General features: G+C 41.9%; 1 protein-coding gene across 1 annotated transcript in view; it reads right to left on the bottom strand.

The window, feature by feature from the left end:
- The window catches only part of PRTG (protogenin), a 122,755-nt gene extending 108,180 nt beyond the window's left edge, over positions 1-14,575 (bottom strand). The window contains exon 1 of the mRNA XM_019533528.1: positions 14,229-14,575. Within this exon, the coding sequence (XP_019389073.1) occupies positions 14,229-14,571 (343 nt within the window). The 5' untranslated portion in view covers positions 14,572-14,575. The remainder of the gene's footprint in view (positions 1-14,228) is intronic.
- Between the last annotated feature and the right edge of the window lie 341 nt (positions 14,576-14,916).

Genomic DNA, 14,916 nt, shown 5'->3' with positions numbered 1-14,916 from the left:
TTAAGTGATATATTTACAATTTTAACACAATGTGGAATTATAATAAAATAAATTCTAAATACCTACATATTTTGGTGTTTCATTTTGATTTTTTTATTATAGAAAAATCAGAGCTCTCCCTGCCCCACTTCGGTCACCAGGATATGGATGCGGATCCAGCTGCAGCTGTGCATTGTTTCCCCCACTGCATTTTGTGGCACCGAGGAGCCCTAATATGCCAATGCCCTGCCCCTGCCCAAGCCACTCACACCCAAGCCACAGCCTCCCAGCCCTGCTAGTGCCCCTCACTCCACTCACAGCCCCCTGCCTGACTGACCTCCTCCCACTCCCCCCAGCCCCTCACCAGCTGGAACACGTTTCCCATGTTTTTCTCCGTAAAAGGAGAAAATCTACCCTTTTCTGTGTCTTTCTGTAGCAAACGGAAAACCCAGATCCCTGATAATAAGACTACATTTACTAAAATAAACTCATCTAATTTCTCTCCTCTGATAAATCTATTAATTAGTCAATGAAGCTATCAAGATACGTTAGGTTTTTTTGTAGGTGAAAAATTCCAACACAGAGAATTCTTTTCCTGGAATGGAAACAATGTTATCAATCATTATGCAAAGGAATCTGATCTGAAGACACTGAAAATCAATCTGAAGTTACAGGGTTGGGTCTATCCATGTAACCCCTTCGGTTTTCACATTTATGCATCAGTGTATGCAAAGATGCACATCACAGTCTCCAAAGCATTAGTTTAACCACCCGCTAGCTATATATTAAAAGGACACCAGATGACATGTTAAATGCTTGTAGTAACTTTTCACCTCTTTCCCTCTGGCCAGACTGATTATTTCTTTCAACGGTGTTCCTCAAAAAAAAAAAAAAAAAAAAAAATCACTTAGAAAATGAAACTACAGTTCCCCATAATAACTGCACACTTCTTTCTCAAGACAGTCTGGCTGTAAATAAGATCAAAAGCCTAATTCTAGCATTCAACACAATGAACTAAGCCTACTGAACAAAGAAAACGGTTTTAAACTCTTAGACTGGTTAGCATTCTCTGTTTTGTAGCAATGTGCCACTTCGTATAAATGCAATTACAGATACATTACCCAAGCTCAGTGACATCTTTGGCTGTAATTAGGATCATAGAATACTTGGACTGGAAGGGCTCTCATGAGGTCATCTAGTCCAGCCCCATGCTCAAGGCAGGATTATCCCCAATTAAACCATCCCAGCCAACTATCGGTCTAACCTCCTTTTGAAAATTTCCAGGGATGGTGACTCCAAAACTTCTCCAAGTAGTCTGTCACAATACTTAACCACTCTCAGAGTCAGAAAGTTCTTCCAATGTACTGCAACCTAAATTTCCTCTGCTGCAGTGTGAAGGCATTCTTTCTAGCCCTGCCCCTACAGCCACAAAGAAAAATCTATCTTCATCCTCTTTTTAATTACCTTTTAGGTATTTGAAGGCTGTCGTCAAATCCCCCCCTCAGTCTTGTCTTCTCCAGACACAATTATCCTAGTTATTTCAGTCTGTCCTCATAAATCATTTTCCCAGGCCTCTAATCATTTTTGTCACTTTCCACTGGACTCTAACCTCTTCACATCTTTCTGGAAGTGTGGGGCCCAAAACTGGACAAATTATTCCAAGTTGAGGCCTCACCAGTTCCAAAAAGAGTGGAAGAGTCACTTACCTTGATTTGCAATATACTCCTGTTAATACATCCCAGCATGTTGCATTTTTTTTTTGCAACAAGAGTACCTGTTGGCTGCTAAGCCAGTTTATGGACCATTCTAACCCCTAGGTCTTCCTGTAATGCAGCCTACAAAATTCCCCAGCCTGTATTTATCCATGCAATTATTCCATCCCAAGTGCAGGACTTGTCCTTCTTAATTTTCCTCCAACTGGTCTATCCACCATTTCTCCAGGAGATTCTGGATCCCAGCCCTTCTCCCCAGGCCCTGCAACTCCATCCAACTCCCTGCAACTCCAACCAGTCATCTGCAAATTTGCTAAGCGTGCACTCAATCCCAACTTCCCAATCATTAATGAAGATGCTGAACAGTACTGGACCCAGGAAAGATACACGTTTGATACACATCCTCCCAATCGTTGAGCCATCAATGACTATTTGTTCAACATGATGATTCAACCAGTAATTTCATCTTGTTTTTACTTCCTTATCGAAGTATATCACATCCACTATTCTCCCCAACATCCACTGAGCCTGTCACCTTACCATAGAAGGAAATCAAATTCAGGCATGATTCGCTCTTAGTGAATCCATGCTGGCTGTTCCTCATCACCTTGTTCTCCTCTAGATGCTTCAAGACAGATTCCTTTAAGACTTGTTCCAAGGTCTTTTCAAATACTGAAGTTAGGCTGACGGGTCTGTAATGGCATGGAACCTCCCTTTCTTAAAATGAGCATTCTTATTTGCCCTTTTCCAATCATTTATGACCTCACCTAACCTCCCATGAGTTCTCAAAGAGAATATCTAATGGCTCTGAAATATCTCAGCCAATTCCTTCAGTTTCTTAGGGTGTATGTACCCCAACCAGCCCTGCTGACTTGAAAGTATCTCCAAGTAATCCCTAACCTGTTCTTCCACTACCACAGGCTGTTTCCTTGCCTAACTTTCCTGCCAACTGTGCTTGTCTTCTGGTAGCTGACCTTATTTATGAGGACTGGAGTAAAAAAGGCATTAAAAAGTCTTTTCTGCATCATCCAGAACCAGACTGCTTTCTTCATTTAGTAAGAGACCTACACTTTTTTTGGCCTTTTTCCTCAAAAAGGTATTCTGATTTGGGACATAACTTAAGGACGTGCTTAAAAAAAACTTAATTCATTTCTTAAGAACTGTCAAGAACAGAGGTGGAATTACATATATGCCCTAATGATTTCCTGAATGGGGACCTTGGTGCAGATGTTTTCATTCTGAAAGGAAGTACAGAACAGGTAATGGCCTTTAGTTTGTGTCCTCACTGAGATCAGAGGCACACTCTAACTGGGCTTAAATTCAGCCATCTAGCCTAACTACATTGCCCCCATGGACAGAAATATTTTCCCTCAAGAGCATGGAAGGCAGCCAAACTTAAGCAAAGATACTTTTCCAGTTGTTTCACAAGCCTGCTTTCCTACAGGTTTCTCTGACAGAATCATAGAAAATTAGGATTAAAAGGGACCTCAGGAGGTCATCTAGTCCAACCCCCTGTTCAAAGCAGGACCATCCCCAACTAGATCATCCCAGGCAAGGCTTTGTCTAGCTGAGTCTTAAAAACTTCCAAGGATGAAGATTCCACCGCCTCTCTGGGCAGCCTTTTCCAGTGTTTTACTAACCCTTCTAGTGAGCAAGTTTGTCCTAATATCCAACCTAAACTTCCCTTGCTGCAACTTGAGGCCATTTCTCCTTGTTCTGTCATCTGCCATCACTGAGAACAGTCTAGCTGCATCCTCTTCAGAATCACCCTTCAGGGAGTTGAAGGCTGCTATTAAATCCCCTTTCAGTCTTCACCAGACTAAATAAGTCCAGTTCCCTCGGCCTCTTCTCAGAAGTCAGACCCCTGCCCCTGAACCATTTTTGTTGCCCTCTGAACACTCTCCTATTTGTTGACAACCTTTCTATAGTGAGGGGCCCAAAACTGGACACAGTCAGGGCCGTCCCGGGGGGGGGGCGGGGCGGAAGCGGAATCAGGGCAACCGCCCTGGGACCCACGCTTCGGGGGGCCCCGTGGAGGTAGGCTGAGCAGCGGTGGCATGGAGCTGGGAAGAGCAGCAGCTCCGCTTCCAGCCACTCGCTACCCCCTCCCCCTTGCTGCCAACAGTAGCAGCACCGTCTTTAGGTCCAGGATCGGGGCGGGGCCTCACATGGGCAGATTTGCTCTGGGCCCCACACCCTGCTTGGGCTGCCTCTGGACACAGTACTCCAGATGTGGCCTCATCAGTGCCAAAAAGAGGGGAATAATCACTTCCCTCAATCTGCTAGTAGACTGGTTGGAGTGAGCATAAGAAAATATTATGACTTTCTACTGACATCCACCGTGAGGAAAGAAAGAAGGTAGATAATAAAAAAGTTACAATCCATTCCAACAGCAGGACTTCAGTAATTGTAGATTTAGAAATGAATGTTGCACATCTTTCTAAAAAATATATTCTAATTCAAGCCCCACCACTCTGGCTTTATGGTGTCTACAATCACAGAAGTGCTATAGAATGAAATCCTATGGTCTATGTTATGGGCACCAGACTAGATGCACACAGAAAAGGTCTCTTCTGATCTTGAAACTTTTGAACCCCATAAGGACACTACTGTACTAGAACAATTCTTGTTTCTATTTGTTTCATATTCCAAGAGAATTTACTGCTTTTTTCTCTCCTAAAGGCATTCATTTCTTCTAGAACAACCTTATAAGATTGTCTCAGGGCACTAAGGTGCCCTGCTCCTAGAAGAATAGGAACTGCCTGAGGAAAGCCCAAAGAGCCAGGCAGGAGCCCAGGTGCAGGTTGCCATGGCAACCAGCTAAGGAGGAAATTGGTCTGCACCTGTACCTGGTCAGCTGGCCAGAAGGGGTAGGGCCCTGGGCCCATATAAACCCCAGGACAGGGACTAGGGAGGTCAGTTCTCTGCTGGCAGCCAAGGGAGAAGGAGCATTCCTAGACTAACTGAAGGGAAGAGGCCTGACCAAGTTCTGCTCTGGGTAATGTAATGAGGCCGAGCACACCTTACGTAGCTTGTGTTATGTTATAGCCCAGGGGCTTATGTTTGGTTGTTGTTTGATAACACTGATGATTTGGGTAAGGCTATTTGGGGAAGGAGGAGGCCTCACTGGGGGCCCACTGCAGCATGGGGACCCTGGTGCCAGAGAGGGCACAGCATCTGGGGTACACAGACCCCGGTGCCAGAAAGGGCGCCGAGACGAGGGCTGCGGAGAGCCCAGTGAAGACAAAGGGCCGAATTATAATGAGGCCTAGGCGAGACAACGCCAATACCATCTGTGAGGCTTGAGGCGTGGTAAAGAGGCAGTTAGAGCCACACATATAGCCCATAAGGCTGGAGACCCACGAGGTCCAGGGAAGTCCATCAGGACCGTGTCTGACCAGATGTGAAGGCACTCTCCCTACACTACATTTTACATCAAGACGTGGCAGGAAAGAATAGAGGGTGCCCATTGGGTTGAACTGGCATGGTTGAGGGGCCTTAGCAGATCACGGCCATCCTGAGGGACCCCATCCCGTGACAAAGATCATCTATGTACAGCAATTGGGAACAGGTATTTGTTTTAATATCTGGAGTCATAACAGCAAGTATATATGTCGGTAACAGTGTAACGGGGTGGAGTTCCTGGGCACCCAAAGAGATCGATGCCCCCGTCCCTGTTTAGGGTAGTCTGTCCTGCTCTTTCCTGCCATGCATTTGATGTAAAATTAACAGATGTAATGCGGGAGGCCTGCCCATTTGCAACCCTGGTGTTGTGGGCCAACTGCATAGCTCTGAGCTACCCCTACATCATGTCCCATGCCTCACAGATGGCATCCAATTCCACATCCTACTCCCCTGGCCCCCTCACTGGACTACACATGGCTTCTGGCCCATTCAGGCCCCATTTGGTGGGCCTTGACCCCTTGGTCCCTCACTGGACCACTCCCCCAGCCCCTCACTATGCTACACACGCTCACTCCGACCCCTCACTAGACTGCACTTCTGTTAAAAAATCCAAAATTCTCTGATTAAAAAAAATCCAAAGTTCTCCTATTTAAAAACTCAGAAGGTATGATTCCCTCAATTAAAATGAAACACCACTCCGTGCGTGTGCGTATATATGTGTATGTATCAGTTTAACCCAATGTTTTATCAATTTTTTAAAAGCAGCTGGAAGCCTACCAGTGCCTCAATCATTATAATAAAATTAAATCCTAAATACCTATTTTGGCATTTAATTTGGATTTTTCTTATCATGGAAAACCATAGCTCATCCTTCCCTCTTCACTCACTAGAACATGTATCCAGCTACAGCTGCCCCTCCTCTACTTGTTTGTGGTGCTGAGCTGCCCTGATATGCTGGTTCCCCTAACTCCCAAGCCACAGCACCTCAAGCCCTGCACTGCCAGCCTTTCTGACATGACCAGCAGGCGGGGCTGGCCGTAGGGGTAGGCAGGGCAGTTCCTGCCCACTGAACTGTGGAAGCAGCTCCTGCCCAGGGCTAGTCCAGCCGGACTGCAGCCCTGCACGTCACTGTAGATACAAAAATTGGGGGGTGAGGGGGAGTCACATGCCCCCTATGCTGCCCAGACGTGATGCCTTGGCACATGACCCCTCCCCAGGAGTGTTTACAACAGTGGGGAGCCAGCCCGCCCCACAACAAGCCATCTGTGGTTTTGTCCTGTTCCCTTGTTGGGTGCCACGGCTGCACATTCCCACCCCCGCCCCGGGCACCACACACTGCCCTGGCTGGGCAGCACCTTCAACCCCAGCAATCAAACCTGCCCCACTCCTTCCCTCACTGTGCAGCCTCCACACAAGCTGCTGCCTCAGTCCCCCCGCCATAATGTTGTGCCCTGCCCCATGTCACCTACGTGCCCTGCCCTCCACCTACCTCCCCCCCGCCACCAACCTACCTGCAGGGAGCTACTGTCCACCATGGTGTCTGGGGCTGTGTTACCAGCTACATGCACATGGTCTCACATGCATATGGTGCCCCTTGCCTCTGACTGCCTTTTTCCCACTCCCCTCAGCCCCAAGCAGCCCCTTGCAGGCTGGAACTCTCAAATAGTGGAACAAGCTCTAAATGCTTGTTGGAAAAGTACCAGGCTGGAGTTTTAGATGCACAAAGCAACAATACTTTTCACTAGTGACCTAAAAAAATCCCTAAATCACCTTTTAAATAATTTTCCTTTAATACACAGGTTCTGGTTTATCATATCTTTTTTTGCAACAGAGAGAAGTATTTTAGTAAGTCTTTGTATGCACAAGGCAGAGCTTATGTGCACTGAAAAAAGTTATGCATCTGATTCTTCCATGTTACAGTTGCACCAAAGTGTCAAAAATTCTTTCCCAGCATACCCAAACTCAGGCAGTCAAAAAAAGCATTTTAAAACGGGGGTCTGCACAATAAGAGTATTATCCAGATGAACATTTGCAAAGGTAAGATAAATTAAGTGACATGCCATAAAAAAAGGCAAGCCTTTAAAAGGGGCTGGGGGTGACTTGTTTTACATATAACCCACTTTCCCAGCCCAGCAAGATATTAGAAGTCTTTAAAGACTACTCAGAATTAGCTATTGAGAGCCAAAAGATGAAAAACCAATTGAAATGGTATAGGAACTACTTCCCTGACTGCTGGCCTTTATTTAGACCTGTTTAGTTTCTCCTTTCTAACATGCAAGGATATCTTTGCAAAGATCCTCTGATTTAGATTTAAGAATGAAACCATTCCAGTCCTTTCTGATTTGTTGAAGTCAAGTTTTAACACCCTTACACGGTGCTGTGGTTTCATATCTTTCTTTAAGGGGGGAAAAAAAACAGGTATTCTGTACAATAAATTAGTTAAGAATATTATGGTTGCAGTGCGTTAGGATACACAAAAAGTTATTCCAGTCCAGGCTTATATTATTAGGCCTACTGAGTATCAGCTAGTTTTAAAACAGCAAGACATGACAGTTTCTTTTTTCCTCCCTTAACTTAATTATACAGACAATCAAATTTTTAAATGTGGATTTGTCGCTGCTTTAGAGCTTCCTAAAGGTTGACTCTGGTAACCACTGTTGACCATACAACACACACTTGCTCAACAAAATGCTGAGAGTTGACATTGTTGATTACTTTTTCACTTAGGTGGTGATTACCAGTTATAAAGACTGGAAGTAATCAATCCCAGTTTAACAGCTGGGCCTATTGATGGAGTGAAAAAAACAATGCAAAACTGAAACCAAAGACTGGCCCCAGAATTTAAGATAAGATGTGGAACATGTTTTGTTTTGTTTTTTTTAAAAAAAGCCTTTAAAAAAAATCCCCAGCAAGACAAATTACCAAATTTCTGTATTAAAATGCCCAAAAATTGTAAACTTTTCCTCCAAGGTTCTCTTTTGTCATCATTTTAAATTGTTCTGCACTCCATCAATAGGCCCAGCTGTTAAATTGTGAAGACGTGACAACAAGTCTCTAGGCAAACAACTGCTTAGAGTGAGATCCTTTTCTTTAGAATAATCAGAGCTAGCTGACAAAAGGGGGCCATGCTGAATGCCCTTTCAACAATTCCTACCAAAAGCAATGCAGGGGAGGGGGTGGAAAATACCCCACAATTGTAGGGAGAACATTGCTTTGCAATAAAAAAAAAAAAAAAAAATCTTGCTATTTAGTGAAATGGTCACAAATGGAACTCATGCAGGTGATGAGAGTTCCTCTAGCTAACAGTCCTGAGCCTGTCCCAGGCTACATTTCTCAGGTACATGAAAATTTTATTAGCTTCAAAGCGAGCTGCCAACAAGAATGAACGATCCTTTAAAAAGGAGCCTGTAAAACTCTTATTTACTACTTTTATCACCTTAACTTTATAACAACACAGCCATGAGTTTGCTAGTTGTAACAGAGAGGAAGGACATAAACAGCAATGCCAACTTGGCACATTTTAATACAGAATTAAAATACAAGGACAGTGAAAACAACGCATGTGCAGGCACACACACAAAGACTTCTGCAGTGGGGAATGCAGAAGAAGTGGATGGTATAAGACTGTCTAAAATAAGGAGCCTCTCACCAGTTTTCATTAGGGCACAGGATAAAAGGCCTGTGGCAGCTATGTCAGTCTATGATAGAGTTGATGTGGTTGACAACATCAGTGCAGTCAAACCATTGCTGAAAGGGAGAAAAGACTTCCTAGTGTATGTGGCTAATCTGCATTGAGTTGATGCTTAATCTGGAAATGTCCTGATTCTTCAAAACCCTTGCAAGAATTCAAGTGGAAGTGAGAAGCATTTACCTTTTAAGGGAAATACTGGTTTTCTCACGCTTCTGTCACTGGACAAAGAACTTTACTAGAAACAAACTCTTTTGTGATTCTTTACTGTTCTCACAACAAATTTCTTTATCCCATCACAAAACACCAGGACATATATATTTCCTCTTCCTTCCAAACTTATCAAAATCAAACTACATCAAAGAGTAGGTTTTTCTTTTTGGCTCAGAAGGAGATCCTTCTCCCATATAGCCTACGTGACTAGGTCTGCAGTGATGGAAACCCAATTTAAAAAAAAAAAAAAAGCGCACATTCAACTTCCTCAACCTGTCTATAATACCAGTGAAGTTACAAGATTTGGACCATCATGCCACAATTAATGCCAGAGCCTTCCTTCTATCTGCAACAGCTATACAAACTTTTGGTCAACTTTCTCCACCTCATTTTCCAGTCTCAGTTGAGCACTGTCTCGTTTTTCATCTTTCACCTCCCAACTTTCTTCGCTCTCTGATGCTATTTAATAAAAGTAAATATTCTATTAAACTCTAAAATCTGTGAACAGAATTTGAATTTAAAATGCTATACAAGATTATGGTATATTGGGTTGAATCATTGCTATTATTCTGTTAATAAAACACCTTCTTCAATGTATATATTTAAATCAAAGGAGAGAACACTCTTATCATGGATACATATTCACTGTGATTCAGCTAAATGCACTGTTAATTAGTCAAAATATTTAAGAACTGCAAGCAAAATCCTGGTATACATTACAAATCCTGGTATACAGCGGTATCTGACTACTTCATAACGTGACCAGAAGCCCATAAAAAGTTAAGCACTTCCCTGTCTCTAAGGACTAGTCAAAAGCTGCGACTCATGTCAGCGCCACAAAAAGTTCAGCTTGTTATGGTTAAAATAGTCTGCATTTCATGAGCTGCAATTCAACACATGACCACTATTTGTCTAACAGAGTGGTTCTCAACCTTTTTTGTATCGGGACCCATTTGCAAACATGGATGGCCAATCCTGACCCAGTGCTCCCCACCCCCAGGCCAGTGTGTGGGGCAGGGTGAGGTATGTGTGGGGCATGGGAGGCCTCCAAGCAGCCCCTTGCAGGCTGGAACCCTGCCAGCCTGTAAGGGAAAAGCCACAGCTTCCCACAATTTTCCCCTTTAAAGGAGTATCCATTTTTCAAGTGTGTTGATCCATTTTTTAAGTTTGTTCATGACACTTTCATATATTCTTGTGACCCACAGTTGAGAAAAGCTGGTCTAACAGGAATCAAACCAGAATGCTAATAGACATTCTGAAATATTCTTTTTTACGTGATGTAAAAATTTACATGTTAACTATGAAAAAGTTTTGCTTTTGTTTCCTGCTGGTTAAGAATTAAGTCTTTAAGATCAATTCAGCTGAAGACTACAAGCTGAGAAAAGGGTTATCTAGGAATGTTCCAGACAGCTGTGCATGCCTCCTCCATCCATCTTAAGACTTCAATTTCCACCTTTTGTGGAAAGGAAATAAACAATTAGCATCCTGTCCAATCACTACCTAATAGCCGGCTTTAGTGACTTCAGAGTACAATCCTCCTCCTCCTCCACTTTTTCTTAAGACCATCTTCTCTCAAGCATAACTTAGTTAATTAGAAGTATTTTCAGACAGATGGCCACTTTTTTTAAATACAAACTATTGTTTCCGTTTGAAAATTGGAGAAATTAAAAAAAACCCCAACCTGTAAACAACAGTTTATAGAAGGTCTCCCTATATTACTGCTTTAATATTCTAGCATGTGGGAATTCTTCTAGTAGTAGTGGCGGCAATAGGCTGAACCCTGCATAAACCATTTAATCTTTAGTTATTAGCATTATACCCCCACATGGGGCCTCACAAAGAACCACAAGGAATAGGAACCTCCTCCTCCCTGCACTTCAATCACTCTATGCTGGAAGCAACTTCAAGTACCTACCAAAACTAACATTTATTTTTACCTATCTGATACCTTAACTCCATTGTTTCTTTAAAAGAAAGTAGGGGAATCTTGGGGTGTGGGGAGCTAAATTAGTCAAATTCTTTTGTGCATGGATGAACAACAGGAAAGCAAAGCCTTGGGGCCTCTGGGGAGGAACCTTGTCCCTACAGACCTACTCTGATGTGCTCATGAGATAAGGCTCATAGTGACACTTAAGGAAAGGCCTGCTCGCATTTGAATTTCTGCATTCCTCAAGAACAATTCATGGCAATCACTAACTTTGCAGAGGAGCTACATGAAAGCTTTGGCCAATGAATGAGGGTCATCTGCTCTTTATCACAGGGTAAACCTCATCCTGGCCAGTTTCTAACCTTTTAACCCTGTGAATTCTTAATTTGCACATGAATAATGGAATTCTGCCTAGAGTGCAACCTTCAGCTTCCAGTTCCTAACTTTAGAAACCAAGACATGATCTCCTTGTAGGTTCAAATCTTAAAACTCTTGGATAGATTAAAGTTTTAAGTTTCTAAATGCAACACTAAACATTACACTTCGGAAGCAAAAGATAAGTTTCCTGGTGCAAGCTCTGTCCAGGCAAAGTAAAAGAACATCCTTGCACCCTGCTGCTATCAGTGACTAAAGCACCATTTGCTTTTTTCCTCCAAAGAAAGAATGCCCATTTAATGCCTATTCTCCACCTGTTTAATATGTATAGTTGCTGCTTTACTCTGACCACAAGATAGAGTCATTTTTGCCTTTACAACAATTATTGACAACTACTCTTAAATGAAATGATCATAAGATATCACCCTACAAAACTTTATTTTCATTCATTGGAAATAACTGCAGTTCATTCAAAGCCTATTAAACAAGGAACACTTCTGAAAGAGAAGCTTCAAGACTAGTTTTGCATACACAGTTTACAGGCTTTAAAATAACCATGTCAATTATCGCCTCATTTTATGGCCAATAGCAGATTGATTAAATGTTCTAAGAGAAGAATATTACAAAGAGCACACTGACATGAGACAGCTTCCAGCTTAGTCACTAGCCATCTATATGCAATACCATCATGATCTCTATCCTTATAAACTCTGAGTAATTTGAGAAATTAAGCATCTCACATGGGGGGTTTTTTTATTTTCATAGAGAAAAACTTGTTAAATCCAAGCAAAATGTTCAACATGCTTTTGTCATGAATTCAGTCTTAGTTCTTAATCAGAAAAGAAAGGCACACACAGTAAAACAAGAACTGACATTCCACAACACAATGCAAATCAATTAGTCACAATTTTTTCCTTGTTAAAATGTTGAATAAAGCTCCATCCAAAAATCACCTTTCTATAAATGTAAAATTTTCACAGGGATTCAATGCCACTATTTCTGGTAAAAGATCTATAATGTCTGTATACAAAAAGATGCTACAATAGACTCCCACAAGAAATTCCACATGTCCTGTAGGGGTATCTTTCAGTGCATGATGCTGCATAATAATCCTTGCAATAAGGACTCTTGATTTTCTAACATTCCACAGCTGCAGACACAACCAGCTGCTGCTGAACTTGCAAGTTTTTAAAATTAGGTTCTCCACCACACCAATTATTAAGAAGAAAACTAAAATATATTTCTAAACAATAGTCCAGAACCATCTACCTGAACCTGCAACAGCCCCCCATGAGACAAGAGGTCTCCTTCATGCCTTGACTCTGAAACCTAATGAAGACTATTTAATTTCAATGCTAATACTTTGCCTCTGAGCATTCCATCAGAAATATCCTATGAACATTAAAATAAAAACTGGAACAGGAAGGAGCAGAATCCATTGCTTTTAAGGGGACTAGAAATTCACCCTCTTCTCAAGTGTCACGATGACCCTTAAACAGTTGCAAGCCCCCCATTATCTCTTGAATGTTCACAGTCCACAGCTACCTGCAAGGAACCTTTAGACCTTCTCCTGACACCTTCCAAATCCTGGAACATACTGAAAATAAAGGGTCATAAACAGACCCAATATTTCATACTCTGATTAATAAAGTCAACACTCTCTTACTAAAGTTTTAATTAAGAAAAGTTACTTCAATCTCAGATTTAACTTGATAATACCCAAAGATGCTCAGTTTACTTGGAGCTGCCACAAAACTATCAGTGCTGCAGACTTCCACAGAAAACAGATGTGTGTGTGGGAGAGCAAAGGAAAACCTTGTTGGAGAAATTAGGTCCATGAATTAAATCCATCTTGCCAAAGAATACTGGAGCTCTAAGTCCTACAAGAGCCTGTTATTCCTTTGGGAATTACCACCAGTGTCTAAGTGACATATATGTATGTTGCAGTTCCAGCCAGAAAGCTTAGTGACAAACCTCAGTATTGTCATGGAGCAGACCTAATTCTGATTCCTAGTGTAGGCATCTCATTCCTCAAATTAGCAGAGGCCAAGAATATTGAAGACACAGCACACTCAGGGACAGGTTATTAAAAGTCTACAGGTGCTTAAAGAAGCATACAGAGTCTAGACCCCTATCTATATTCATAGGTGCTTAAACAGCTCTAAAAATCTGGTTCTCAATCTCAAGTTCCTCATGGTACTCAACAGAGACCCCTGTATTTGTCTAAAGACATGCTTTGAACAATCAACCTCGCCCTCCCCCCCCCACCCCGCCCAAAAAAAAAAAATACCCAGTGTCCAGTCCTTCTTGGCTAAGAGTGGATCAGAAATGCAAGGCCTCAACATTTCAATCAGCAGGGCTCTCCCAGGCCTGCACAGAGGTTCTGCTCTGGCTTGTGCATCTAAGGACTGGTCAACAATTCAGTTTGTTGTACCATCAAAACTTTCAAATCATTCACTTATATTAAAACATTTTTAATATTACAACTGTAGCTCCTGTCAAGCAGGATCTGAAAAAAAAAACCTGTTTGGAACAGGATACTGTTCATTTCATTGTTTTATAGATTGTCAAACTGCAAGAGGGCTCAAACCAAAACTCAATACCCAAGAAATTACAAGAGAAAGTACACAGAATAATACACTACCTGCGAAACACCAACAACTTTAGTGAGGTTACAGGGATGGATTTGTCTAATCATCTAATACATACTTTTTAAAAACCAAATATTTTTGGTTTAATTTATTAAATCAGAGCTTAAATGCTTTTCTATATTTCTACTGGGTTTTTGATAAGTCTGCACGTGCTCAGAACAATATATAGAGTTGCACATTCTTATTAGCAGTGTTGTCACACACTGGAAGAAGTTACTGAGTTGATAACTTTATGTATTTGTCATAAAAAAAAAAGAGATTTCAAGGCCAGAACTTACTTGCTAATGTGAGATGACCTTTTTGACTGAGAATGGCCCCATATTTGTTCAGAGCTAAACACTGGTAAAATCCTTCATCAGATGGTTCTCCTCTCTTTCCTTCCACCTCACTGATGTATAAAGAGCCATTGGATAAAGTGTAGATCCTTTCATTTTCAGAAACCTTTGCTCCATTTTTCAGCCATGTAATGGTAATGGGAACTTCACCATGGGCATGGCAATCTAAAACGACTGGGTCCTTCCTTGTGACAGTTATGTCCTGTGGCTCTTTTATGAAAAACAGCTCACTAAAGCACCACACTCCTGAGAAAGAAAATAGGTTTTTGATTATAAGTACAGGCATACAAGGATCATTATAAGTAAAAGCAAACCTGAAAGCACACACTAACTGAAGTGGTGCAATATAAATACTTCTGTAGCCAACAAGTACCCAATTCTGCCCCTACAGACTGCAAGAGGAATTGTGCAGCTGACTCCAACGAAAGTAAAAGGCAGCCCTAAATAACTATGCTGCTTTGAGTTTGCAAATACATGTAATTATCTGAATGAGAAAGCAAGAGTAGCGCTTTGAATATTTAAACCTGCCTCACCAAGATTCAATATAAAAATGCTGGACTGTGAATATTTGCAGAAGCAATCTCTCCTCTCCCAATTTCCTGTCGCTCTTATGTATAAAAAAGATCATCTG

Source organism: Crocodylus porosus, unplaced genomic scaffold (genome assembly GCF_001723895.1).
Source record: "Crocodylus porosus isolate Cpor-Errol unplaced genomic scaffold, CroPor_comp1, whole genome shotgun sequence".
Taxonomy (NCBI): domain Eukaryota; kingdom Metazoa; phylum Chordata; order Crocodylia; family Crocodylidae; genus Crocodylus; species Crocodylus porosus.
Note: the sequence above shows the minus strand (reverse complement) of the source record. Positions and strands in the feature narration are given on the sequence as shown.